Genomic DNA, 13,206 nt, shown 5'->3' on the forward strand with positions numbered 1-13,206 from the left:
TTGCACAGTGTCTGTGCAAGAAGGCTCACAGGGGGAAACGCATATTTGCGTAGGCCCCGCGGGCAGCTGTGTGCCAGTGCGTCCATGCCGAGTGTTCCCTCGGTCAGGGAGTAGAAAAACCGTTCGTTAGTGAACTCTGCTGCGCTTTGTGGTTTTGACTCAAAAAGATCCTGTTCATGAGAATCATTTGTTAATGAAGCCGACTACACTGGCACGCTGCGTGCGCATGCAACCATCGTGCACAGTTTATTAAAAGACGTGTTTTTGCCATTATTTTACGTTACTCTGTCATCGCCGTGGCTGAAAAGTAGTATAGCACACGAAACACTGCTTACATTTATATTTTATTCTGTGATAATTCTGGGGTAGCAGGTGGGGTTTTCAGCATTTTCTTAGGGTGGCAGTTGCCACCCCGTGCCACCCCGGTAGATTCGACCCAGGATCCTAATATGATGAGATTTTAAAGGATAGTTCACCCAAAAATGAAAATACTGTCATCATTTACTCAGCCTCAAGCTAATTTAGCTGCTGTTAAAATTTATGTCAATAATGTTAATCAAACATTAGAAAGAAAATCACTCACTGTCCTTGACCGAATCACTTTTGTAAATAAATAAGAATTAATGTATATTGAATTTATGCAGTGAAAAGACTATTCAGTTTATTTGTACAATTATTTTATAAAATATAATTTCTTATTCAGTGCTTTAAGTGTTTCAAGTAGGTCTATTTTTTTTGTAATTTGTGTCTGTTTACTTGTCTTAAGTATAAGCTTGTTTTTATATAGGCTAGTATTTTTTATTTTTATTATTATTTTTTAAATATTGAATTTGGTAACAAGAATTATAAAATTTCAATGCATCAAAAATTTTGATAGGATAAAAATCCTATTTAAAGCTATATATTATATTTGTAATAGGGGGTCCTGCAGTAAGTCATAGCCCTGGGGCCCAGTAAGGTCTTAATGCGACCCTGGCTACTATGATATTTATTTTATGAAAAGAAAAATATTTAATTGCTGAAGTTTGTTTTTTGTAGCTCAAGAGACATAACATATTTCTTAATTTTACTTAAGTATCAGTTTAAATATGAAAGTTCCTACCCCAACTAAATGGTCTTTTAAGCTTTTTGTAAGTTAATTCCCCCTGAAATGTGTAAATGCATCAAACAATGCTGTTTGTTTGAGCTTTTTAGCCAGCCCAGAAAAGCAACAATGTGTCAACCAATGGATTGTGTTTGGGGAGCAACTAAAGATCTGTTCACATCAAGAATGATAAGTATAATATTTAGTGTTGACACCAACAGACGATGACGTTTGCTGTCAACATAACTCAGTGAGCATTGGAAGTAAGATGGATTTTGATTGATTGTCAATGTTTTTATCACTCATCAGTAAATGGGGCCACAGGATGACTTAAAAGTATTTAAATTATGAATTAATATATTCAAATAGTACAACTGACTAATAGTAAAATGCTAAAAAAAAAGACACATAAAGTCAAGATCATATAACAAGATCATATATTGTTATGCATTCCAGAACATGCAGTTCTTGGAATCGCACTAAGGATAAGAATCGCTTGAGATATTTAGGAGATCTCATCTTTCTTAAAGATCCTGACTTCCTATACATGTACTATATCTTCTACCTGTACAGTATCTGTTCAGCATGTTCCTTAATGTTTGCATTCAGAATATACTGCATGCTTATTATTCATATAGTTATGAATATAAAACAGCTCTTTATTTGTGTGTAGTGTGTAAAGTGTCCAAACAGCTGATGTTGTTGGAGTCAGAGGAACAGGCTCTGGAGAAAGAGCTAGAGGTGGAGCGTAAAGAGCACCATGCCCTGAAGACAGAGTTTCAGAGAGTGCACTTGGCTCTAGAACACTCTCTGAGCTTGGCTGAACACAATGCTGTGACCGACAAACTCAAAAGGTACCAAATATGCATTTCATGCTAATGGAATAGAAATTTTGAGTTTTGAGAGGTTTTTGAGTTTTCTTGGGAAAAAGTAAAGAAACCTTTTCACTTCTTTATTGATTAGTCCAAGTCTGGAAGGCAGAAGTTTAAAAAAAAGACAGAATAAAGAACAGACAGAAAAGCATCAAGGAGAGACATTCATTGCTATTGATGAGCTGCTGAAGTATGAGAGGGTTTGCAGCGAGAGGATTTCTGTGAGTATTAAGGGAGGGAAGGTAGTGTGGAATATTTTACTTCAGTTACACCAGAATATACATTTTAAAAATTTGAATTTTTCTAGGATGTCTCATTAATTTTGGAACTGGAGAAAGATGAAGGATGAGAGAAATCACATTTTTCCTTTTTTTTTTTTACCTGACAGTGTGAATTGCGAAAGAAACAGCCTACACATTCTTACCCTACACACTGTGAGTGAGATGACAAATGAAAATATAGAATAAATGAAAAAAAGCACAGATGTACTAATCACACACAAGGGCACTAATTCATTCACACACTCAAACATACAGACAGTTTATGTTGCTTTAGACACACAAAATGCATCTTTAACTGAACACTTTTGTAGGTTTCAGTTTATTCCAAGATGCCATATCAGGCAGCACAGCATAAACAAAGATTACTGAAAGCACCTTGGAATAGCAATGCTGTTTACTCCATTTGTAAAGGTGAATGCTTTAACCTTGAGTTTTTCTTTCTATAAGTTTTTCACTCAGTCGCACATTTGTTTGCGTTTCAGACAGCTGCAGGATCATGAGAGGGTGAAGAATAGTGAGGTTGAAGAGCTGTTGGCTCGTGTGAGTGCGCTGGAGGCGGAGAGAAAGACTCTACTGCTGGACAAAACCAACCTTAACACAAACATCAAGCACATGGAAACAGAGCTCCAGCTTTCACAGCAAGCTAACAGGTGCGCACATATAAGCACATATGAACACACACATGCAAACATACAGAAGACACTTTTAATGTGCAAATATCTATCTTTTGTTTCTGTCTTTCTCACTCTCTCCCTGGTGTGTATGTATGGGTGGAGTGTGTATGGAAGTGAGGCAATTTTTGCAATGTTCTCAAAGCCCTGTATGCTGAGTTGGGGCCAGACTGTTTATTCTGGCTAATGTAGGATGGATGGGTTAAGATCAACTAACATTGATTTGATACCAAAGCTCTGCATTTGAAATGAGACACTTTCTGGCTCTTGTCAATCTGGGTGAAGAAAACTGCTGAGGAAAATATAGTGAAACATGACTTTTAGCAGACTCTATAAAGTGACAATATTGAGGTTTGATGTTTCTGACTGCAAGAGCATGTTTAGCTGGGAGGAGGCAGATCAGGATGAGTAATAGGCCACAGAAGCAGAGACAGATTATTTTGGCCAGAGGGCTGCAGAAACAGAAGGAGAACAGACTGGAAGTGTAATAGCAGCCGCTGCGTTAGAGGAGAGATGAGAAAGAAACTCTAAATCAAGAAAACAACCAATACCAGTTCTCTGATGCAGGGGAACTACTTGCTGAAAGATTTAAGCCACTCAGTTGGTGACTTATTAAGGCTAGAATTAGAAATAAATTTAAATGGCAGACATTAATGTTACACCTTGTAGGGGAAAGGATGTGAGATTTTTTTTAAGGCTGCATTTATTTGATCAAGAGAACAGTAATATTGTGAAATATTTTTAAAATTTAAAATAACTGGTTTCTATTTTAATATATTTTCAAATGTAATTTTATTTCTGTGATGGCAAAGCTGAATTTTTAGCAGCCATTTTTTCAGTGTCACATGATCCAGTGTCACATGCTGATTTGCTGCGTAATACACATTTCTTCTTATTATTGATGTTGAAAATGGTTGTGGTGTTTAATATTTTTGTGGAAACAGTGATAGATTTTATCAGGATTTTTTTAATCCAATAGAAAGTAAAAAGCAGCATCTTTTTGAGTTAGAAATCTTTGGTAACATTATAAATATATTTACTGTCAATTGATGTTTTTTATTGCAGTTGACCCAAAAATGAAAATTCTGTCATTAATTACTCACCCTCATGTCGTTCCAAACCCGTAAGACCTTCGTTCATCTTCGGAACACAAATTAAGATATTTTTGATGAAATCTGAGAGCTGTCTGACCCTGCATAGACAGCAAGGATATTACCATGATCAACGCACGTAACGTAGCAAGGACATCTGTAAAATGGTCCATGTGACATCAGGGGTTCAACCGTAATTTTACGAAGCTACGAGAATACTTTTTGTGCACAAAGAAAACAATAATAACATAATGATAATCCCCGGGCGCCGCAGCATAAATGGCTGCCCACTGCTCCGGGTGTGTGTTCACGGTGTGTGTGTGTTCACTGCTGTGTGTGTGCACTAAGGATGGGTTAAATGCAGAGCATTAATTCCTAGTATGGGTAACCATACTTGGCCACATGTCACGTCACGTCACAGTTAATAATTTATTCAGCAATTGTTCTCTCGTCTTTCGCCATCTTGGAGAGTACCCCAAAACGTAATCAACATAATCAGCGTTGTTTACGTTCAGTAGAAAGCATGCGCATGCGGAACGTAAACAACGCTGATTACGTTGATTACGGTTGACTATTTTACCAATGTCCTTGCTACCTTTCTGTGCGTTGATCATGGATCATCTGTCTATGTTAATGAATACCTTCATTTGTGTTGCGAAGATGAACAAAGGTCTTATGGGTTTGGAACGATATGAGGGTGAGTAATTAATGACAGAATTTTTGAGTGAGCTATCCCTTTAATGACAGCAGGTAAACTCCACAGGTTTGTACAAAACCTGATGATCCATGTTTCCCTTCGTGAGCTGAGTATATTTAAGGAAGCAAGGAAAGCTGAATATTCATACAAAGGCATTCAAATGGTCAATTTCACAAATTTGCTTACAGTAAATGCAGAATTTTACATGTATCTCATCTTAATTAGATGTCCTTTTCTGCCCGTTTTACATTTTTCCAAATTCTGAAACTTATAGTTAGATTTTCAATGGCAGATTTTCAATGTGATTTCAGACCATGTTTTCAGACCAGTATGTTCTATTATAAACTCACATAAATACTGACTTGTGTAAGATTTGAAATTTAGGTTCTCATTCATGTCTTATCCTCTCACTGTCTCTCCCTCCTTAGGAAAGCTCAGAAGCGTATAAGTGTCCTGAAGCAACAGGTTGAAGACTCTTTAGAGAAAGAGCTCATCGCTCATCAGTACCTTACCAACATTGTCACACTTGCAGAAAGAACCACCCATGAAAGAGACCAGCTCATGCACATGGTACTTCTACAGAAACTCACATGCATGCTGTGCAAGCTGCCATCTGTTTACATCTCTATATGTCTTGATCTCTGGATCTTGTTAGTTCTGATCTGTGCTCTCTAGCAGCAGTTCATTCAAACAGAGAACTTCTACACCAGACAACTTGGGTAACATAAGATGGTTACAGAGGTTATAGTTGTGCTTTTCATTAATGTGCCAACTGGTAATGATTATCCCTGAAAACTAGTCCTACACCTAATCAAGTTCCCCTTCGGGAACTCGAGCTGTGTCGGAAAACGCTAGGGGTACGCCTTCAGCGATACCAAGCTCTGAATCATATGTGTAATCAGTCCAATCGATGGGCGAGACGTCAGAGGCGGGTGACGTCATGACCAGGAAGCTTTAAAAGCACGTGAGGTGCAGCCGGCGTTAGCATTCTGTCATTCAGCAAAGCTCTCTGTGTGTCGGTCACGATCTATGTTCTGTGAGTCTTATTTATTGTTGTCTGTCCAACAAGGGTTGCACAAGCATTCAAAACAAAATATAAGAGTGTCTGTTTCTCCTCAGCGCCCTCAGGAAATCGTTCTGCCAACCCTGCCAGTGTTCCAGGGCGCAGCGGTCTCCAGCGAGTGTTTCTCTCAGTATTTTCTGCCCGGGAACGTAGCGGAGCTGAGAGCCTCGCCACCCCTTCGGGGGTCTCTCGAGCAGCTAGCTCGGCTGCTCGGGGTTTTCCTCACATTAGTGGGCCCCGAGCAGGCTCTGGTATTAGAACAAGAAGTGAATACTCTCTTGATGAAGGAGGCCATCGAGGTGGTCCCTCCTCTCGGCAGAGAGTCTGGATTCTACAGCTGGTACTTCATTGTTCCAAAGAAGGATGGAGGGTTGCGTCCAATTTTAGATCTGCGGCTATTGAACCACTCAGTCATGTGTCTGAAGTTCAAAATGCTCACTTCGACTGCACTCCATGGGAGATTCCCGTCAGGAGAGATCTCCTCTCACATGATCCTTCACCCCCGCCCAGAGTTGTGGAAGCTCTGGGTGTGTCCCCTGAGGGGGCACAACTCATAGCCTCTGGTCTCTCAACCGAGGTTGTTGAGACCATCCTCCAATCTAGAGCTCCCTCAACGAGGAAACTGTACGCCCTGAAGTGGAGGCTCTTCACTTCATGGTGCGGAGACCGCCTGCTTGACCCAGTTAACTGCCCGATTGGTACAGTGCTGGAGTTCTTGCAGGCCCGTTTCTCCGCGGGGTTAACCCACTCCACCCTGAAGGTCTACGTGGCGGCTATAGCGGCCTACCATGCCCCTCTTGATGGTCACTGAGTGGGCAAGGACCCCCTGGTTACACGTTTCCTCCGCGGTGTGATGAGGCTGAGGCCTCAGGTACGATCTTGTGTCCCTCCTTGGGACCTCGCTGTGGTGCTAGAAGCTCTCTGTAGGCCTCCCTTTGAGCCTATCGAGGAGATATCAGATCGTCTTCTTACGTTAAAGACTGTGTTTCTCTTGGCTATATCTTCTCTAAAGAGAGTTGGGGATCTGCAGGCCCTTTCTGTGGCCCCTTCCTATCTCGACTTTGCGCCCGGTCTGGCCAAAGCTTTTTTGTACCCTCGTGCGGGGTATGTCCCTAAGGTCCCCTCCTCTACACCACGGCCTGTCGTACTCCAGGCTTTTATCCTCCTCCCTTCAGGGAGCCCGACCAGCAGAGGCTTAATTGTATGTGTCCAGTGCGAGCCTTCTGGTGCAATGCCATTACTGTTGCCTATGAGTCCTCTGATCTCTCCTCACCATTGGGGGTCAAGGCTCACTCAACAAGAAGTGTGGCGGCCTCCAAGGCCTTTCTGGCAGGTGTTCCTATGCAGGACATCTGCAACGCTGCGGGATGGTCTACGCCCCTCACATTCGTCAGGTTCTATGACCTAGATTTGCGAGCCACTCCAGGCCCCTCTGTTCTCTTGCCATAGCTGTGCTCTTCCACACTAGGCAGGGATTTGCAAGTCTGGCGGCGTGGACATCTCGTTCCCCTAGCGTTTCCGACGCAGCTCGAGTTCCCGAAGGGGAACGTATGTAACCATGGTTCCCCGAGGGAACGAGACGCTGCGTCGCAAGGCCATACTTCCGGCATCCCTACTAGAGCTTGCGTCACTCCTAGAAGCTAACGCTGGCTGCACCTCACGTGCTTTTAAAGCTTCCTGGTCATGACGTCACCCGCCTCTGACGTCTCGCCCATCGATTGGACTGATTACACATATGATTCAGAGCTTGGTATCGCTGAAGGCGTTCCCTTAGCGTTTTCCGACGCAGCGTCTCGTTCCCTCGGGGAACCATGGTTACATACGTAACCTGGGACGTTTTTTTATTTTATTGAAAGTATTAAGAAAATGAAAGAATAATGGAATAATTAATGTTCTAGTTACCCATATGGAGGTACCTTATCATTGCACCTTTACCTATAAAAAAGTGACTTAATAACAGTATACATGACAGAATGAAGTCACAGGCAGCAGATTAGTTGGGCCCTAATTACTGTTTTATGGAAGGTTCACACTCTTCCACATCATAAATGCACAACTCCTCATACTTTATTTTAAAGGGGTCATATGATGCGATTTCAATTTTTCCTTAAATGACCTTGCCCGTCTGACATATCCAATAAGAAGTCAATCCAGACACACAAGCCCCTCACACTGAGCAGGTCTATAATTAACATTTCAAATGAAGGGTTATTTCAGTTGCAGAGTGAATGTTTCCCTCTCTCGTTTAACTGCGCTTCAGTTCAGATGCTGCCTGTGTCCATGTGGATTGACCTCTGTGTGATTAGACGGCACTGAATGAAAGTGTCAGTCTATATTTGTGATATTTCCCTTGAGTGAAATCCGCTACCTGTTTATTTCTACTGCAATGGACAAAACAGTCCAAAGTAATTTTTTAAGCCAAGGGTGAGTTTTATGCCATAGACATACAGATAGTACCTATGGTGACTGAGCTATATGGAGGCCCAGAGGTAATCAATATTTTATCAGCACTTTGTTTTGCAAATTTAGTGAAATTAGACACTGTAAAATATGAGCTATACTGGTAGTAGGCAGAATAAGCAGACTAGCCAAAATGTGTAGTAAATAATCAAACAATGGTCAAGAGGATGTCCTTATAACTTTGTGAATAACAGGCATAAATCTATGAAGTTTTCTTTTTGAAGTTCTGCTTATGCTGGTTCTGTCTGGGTGTGGCCATACAGTATGTTATGGAGGGAAGAATTTAGTGCCACACTAAAGCTGTTTATGTATGCCGTTGATTTATGAGACTGCTTATGAATATTCTGTAAAGTGTTTTTCACTGGCAGCAAGTGGCGCGGCACAACTAGATTGTTCCCATTGTAATGAACAAAGCTCTTTACACTAAGCATGCTATGTTGTGTTGTTGATTACAATGAGATTGCTATAGTTTTGTTGTGTCATGGTGCACTGCTCGTTTACAATGTAGACCCAGTGTAACTCTAGCAGTTGAGAAGGAAACAGTGTGTGTGAGACCTTTGCATTCTAAACCAGAAAATAAATATATTTTTCTTTCTTTATTTAATTTTTTTTTTTATCTTACTTCTGCAAATGAATGCTTGTCTGTTGGTGCTGTGATTGTTTGTGGACTGTTTTATTAGTTTTAAAGTCACTTTGCAGACCACTGAGCTGTGATATTGCATGGATTAGTTTATTTTCTGTACCACCGGCTGGTCTCATCACAGACGAACAGATTGACAGTCCTTATATCTGTCCTGATGTGCTCTCTTTTTCCCTCTTATTTTCATATTTTCAATTTCTCCTGGTCTCTTTTCTTCAGATGTGTCTTCAGCTAAAGATTTAGCACATACTTACACCAATATTCACTTCTCTTCCATTTTCTCTTGATTACCATCTGCTTTTACCAATTGTGTTTTGTGAAGAAAAAGAAAAAAAGAGTTTTAAAACTCTCTGATGTCTTAATCACGGGTTACATGTATTTGGATTTAAGTGTGAGTGCTGTGAGTTTGAGTCTCTTCTATGTATTATATTATAAATGTTGTATTTTAAATTATATTATCCTCAATGCAGTATTTGCACTGATTAATTTACATTTTCTCTGCTCACCTTCCTCTTTTAGCAAGTCGTATGTGTGAGAGGAGTGTGTTGTGAACGTCCTTTAGTCTCTCATACATTAGGGTATGACACTGTATTTTAATGAGAAAATGTATGGAATATCAAAGGCTTTCTCTCACATGGTGTATGCGCGTTTTACATACTTAACATTGGTTAAAAAAAGCCTTTGCATTAGGGATGCACGATATTATCGGAACGATATCGGAATCAGCCGATAATGTCTTAAAATGTAAAGAAAAATAAGATGAATAGCTCAAATGTGCTCAGGGTGTTCTTGCGATAAGATCACGTCAGCAGTGTGGTCATTCTTGAAACAAACTTTTGCCTGGTTATTAGATTCATTGTTTTAGATCGCTGCATTTAATTTGAGAATACAAGTACAGAATGACGCATCCTTTGTGCTATAAGTGTCAACAGTCACTAGCGCTTGAAGTAACAGCAGCAACAGCCTCCCCTGGTGTCCTAATGCCCGTCCGGTAAGGAGTTTTAATTCCTTAGGGGGCGCTGTTGGCCTAATTGTAATAAAATGAAAGTGAAATACACAAATAACATGAAGATTGCATTTCTGATTAAGTAAAGCAGTAATCAGTGTCATAAAATCACGAGTATGCTTTGATTTAAAGGTCAGAAGCTATAGCTTACATAAATAAAAATCACACACATGACACTTGTAAATTAAAGGGGACATAACGCACACAGTTTCGCTCAATGTCATGTTAATCTTGAATACTTATAGAGTAGTATTGCATCCTTCATATTTCCAAGGAGTTTTGTCATATTTATAAACAAAAGATACAGCTTTACAATTCCCTCTGAAAACAGCCAAGCTCCTGGAGGCGTGCCGTGGGCGGAGCTAAAGAGTCACGAGCACTTGTGCACCGACTGCTAACAAAACACAGTCTGCTGCCGATGACGTTGATAGGCGTGCTCTCGCTCTCGCTCTGGTTTACGTGTGTGTGCTCTCTTCTGGGAGAAGTGCCCATACAAGGAATTACGCCTTTCATGATGTCATGAAGGGCCATGTTTAAAAAAAACTTTACGAAACATACGAACCCAGAAGGAGCGTGTTTGGCACAGAAACTCTGTCATGCGTCCAAATCAAACCAAGCCAAACCAATTTGTTTTCAAATTTAAATACAATGAGCTCTAAAAGATTTTCAGAATTTTTACAACTCTTTTGCTCTCGACCATCTACCAATCTTAAATCTTCAAATAAAAGGTTACCACTGCATTTGTCTGGAAAAAAATGCAGTGATTGATTTATAGTTATTTTCAGCTTTCAGTGTGCTCTCATTATAAAAGAACTTCATTAATTGTTTATTTAATTCTAATAAGTAAAAATAATTTGTTTATAATATCTGCACAGGAGAGACTTGGTACTGTTTAGAAACAAACAGAAATATAGTTTGTATCGGCATTGGCTATCGCCGAAATGAGTTGAAAATACAGACATATCGCATATCGGCAAAATCCAATATCGTGCATCTCTACTTTGTGGTTACAGACATAGTTGTTTTGGACCTTGTTTCAAATCTGTGTAACACAAAAAGAGGGTTTATAAGGGTTTATAAGCTTCAAAAAGCACCAGAAATACCTTAAAGGGGTCATATGATGCGATTTCAATGTTTCCTTTCTCTTTGGAGTGTTACAAGCTCTTGGTGCATAAAGAAGATCTGTAAAGTTGCAAACACTAAAGTCTCAAAACCAAAGAGATATTCTTTATAAAAGTTAAGAGTTAACCACGCCTACCTAAAACGGCTCGTTCTAACACGCCCCCACATACCTACGTCACGATCTGGGAAGATTTGCATAACGCCGCCCAAATGGAAAGTGAGATCAAGCACGTAGAACACAAAACTTTTTTAAAAAATCACTTTTTATACCAGACAAAAGCAGTATGTAAGCAAAGCAGCAACATAACTGCAACAGCAGTTGTAGATCAAATCAAAACTTTGAGTATTTCTTTTAATTACAGCTGAAATGATTATTTATTTAGACTTAGACAAGGTCTACAAGAAAACTAGCTATTTTTGAGGATAAAGTGCACACAGTTAAAATAGATAGCATGTCTCTACAGTTCAGTATCCTGAAAATTGTTCTTGAGTTTGTGTTTACAAGCATTTGTGTGAGACGACAGGGTACTGTGTGTGCTTGTCTGCGCAAGTGTTCATCGTGTGGTTCCTTCCCAAAGGGTCAGAATGGCATTCTCCTTACCCATCTGAACAAACTGCCATAAGCTTCTGGTCTTCTGTTTTGGCTCTAGACACACACACACACGCACGCACACACACACACACACACACACACACACACTCACAGCAGGAGGTATACATGGTCATTCATATATTATCTTGTGGTCCATATGGGCGCAGGCAATAGTAGTCAGCTGAGAAATATTTGCTTATTTATTTGCTATATTTGCTATTGCATAAGTCCTGCATAGTTATGATTTACCACATATGTCCTCCTAGAGTTTTCCTACATACCTCTGCACAGATGGCTGTATAATAGATGAACTGTAGGTGAGTTATGGGTCACCACGAGCAGGCCAATCTGCAGATTTTTCCTTATTTTCTGCACCATTGTTTGGGGAAAATCAGTTAAATTCAGATGGAGCCATCAGTGCAGCTGATCCCTTTACATCAGGGGTTCATAAATGTGTCGGTTGAACCCCTATGATGACCTAAAGTAATTATTTGAGGTAACATTTATTTATTTTTTAAATAATGGTAATCCTTCAAAATATATTGAATTTTACAACATCTTTGCATGTTTACTGTGAAATTTACTACTATTTTTACTTTTATTACATTTCAATGAAACCCATTTTTTATTGCATTTATGGTGGCAAATATATTTATTTATAAAATACATATTCCACCTTGAATTAGCTGAATTACTTGCATTCTAGTGACCTATTTCAGCAGCAGAAGGGCTTTTCTGTTTCCAGCATGTGAGCTCTGTTCTGTGAACACAGACAAGTTCACATGCTTCCTTCATTCCATCCTGATGCAAGCTGTCTCTATAGTAACAGCAGGAACACTGGAGATTGGCTGATTTGAGTCTTCATGGCTCCTGAGAGCTCTGACAGTATTTGTGCGAAGCTACAGGCTGTTTTGCTACTTACTATATTTCATATGTATATATGTGTGTGCATGCCTGAGAGCAGATGGAAGTAATCACTTCTTTTCTTGTCACTTCAAAAAGAATAAAATATGGCCCTAGTGAAATCAGACAGCAATTTAAACCTTTACAATATACTGGAAATTGAAGCCTTATACATAATCACAGAGAGGGAGAAAGAAGGGAAGAAGGAAAAAGAGAGAGAGGCTAAAAGAGGCCAGTTGCAGGCATTGTGTTCTTTAGGGTTATTTTTGAGTCTCTCGCTCTCTCCTGTGCTCTCTCAGGCTGAAGTGATGTGATAGATTGCATGAGATGGTGTGCGTGATCTTTTAAGAAAATAGAAGGGCTTCATGCATGGGCTGCGGAGAAGAAAAGTTTTTGTGTGGTAGTGTGTTCCAGCATATGAATGGCTGTAAGAGTAATTTATATTTTACTTATTCTGACTGCATCTTTTCAAGTGATGTCATCCAGTGATAACACTATTCAAACTTAAAATTAATTTTTTAGGTATTGCTTTCAAAACGTAAAAATAATTTTAAATTAATAGGTAATTTAAATAATGTAAAAAATATATTTTATTTATTATTTGATATAGTTTATTATACAATACTAATGACTTTATAATATTAATTAAATTATATACTGTATATATATATATATATATATATATATATATATATACAGGTGCATCTCAAAAAATTTGAATATC

The 13,206-nt window shown here is 39.4% G+C and overlaps 1 protein-coding gene across 1 annotated transcript in view; it reads left to right on the forward strand.

Annotated features, from left to right (window-relative positions):
* Positions 1-13,206, forward strand: part of LOC107722366 (centrosomal protein of 89 kDa-like) — a 72,488-nt gene that overhangs the window by 22,235 nt on the left and 37,047 nt on the right. The window contains exons 15-17 of the mRNA XM_016530695.1: positions 1,758-1,938; positions 2,720-2,887; positions 5,125-5,266. Coding sequence (XP_016386181.1) covers positions 1,758-1,938; positions 2,720-2,887; positions 5,125-5,266 — 491 coding nt within the window. The remainder of the gene's footprint in view (positions 1-1,757; positions 1,939-2,719; positions 2,888-5,124; positions 5,267-13,206) is intronic.

Source organism: Sinocyclocheilus rhinocerous, unplaced genomic scaffold (assembly GCF_001515625.1).
Source record: "Sinocyclocheilus rhinocerous isolate Xijiao unplaced genomic scaffold, SAMN03320098_v1.1 scaffold1115, whole genome shotgun sequence".
NCBI lineage: Eukaryota > Metazoa > Chordata > Actinopteri > Cypriniformes > Cyprinidae > Sinocyclocheilus > Sinocyclocheilus rhinocerous.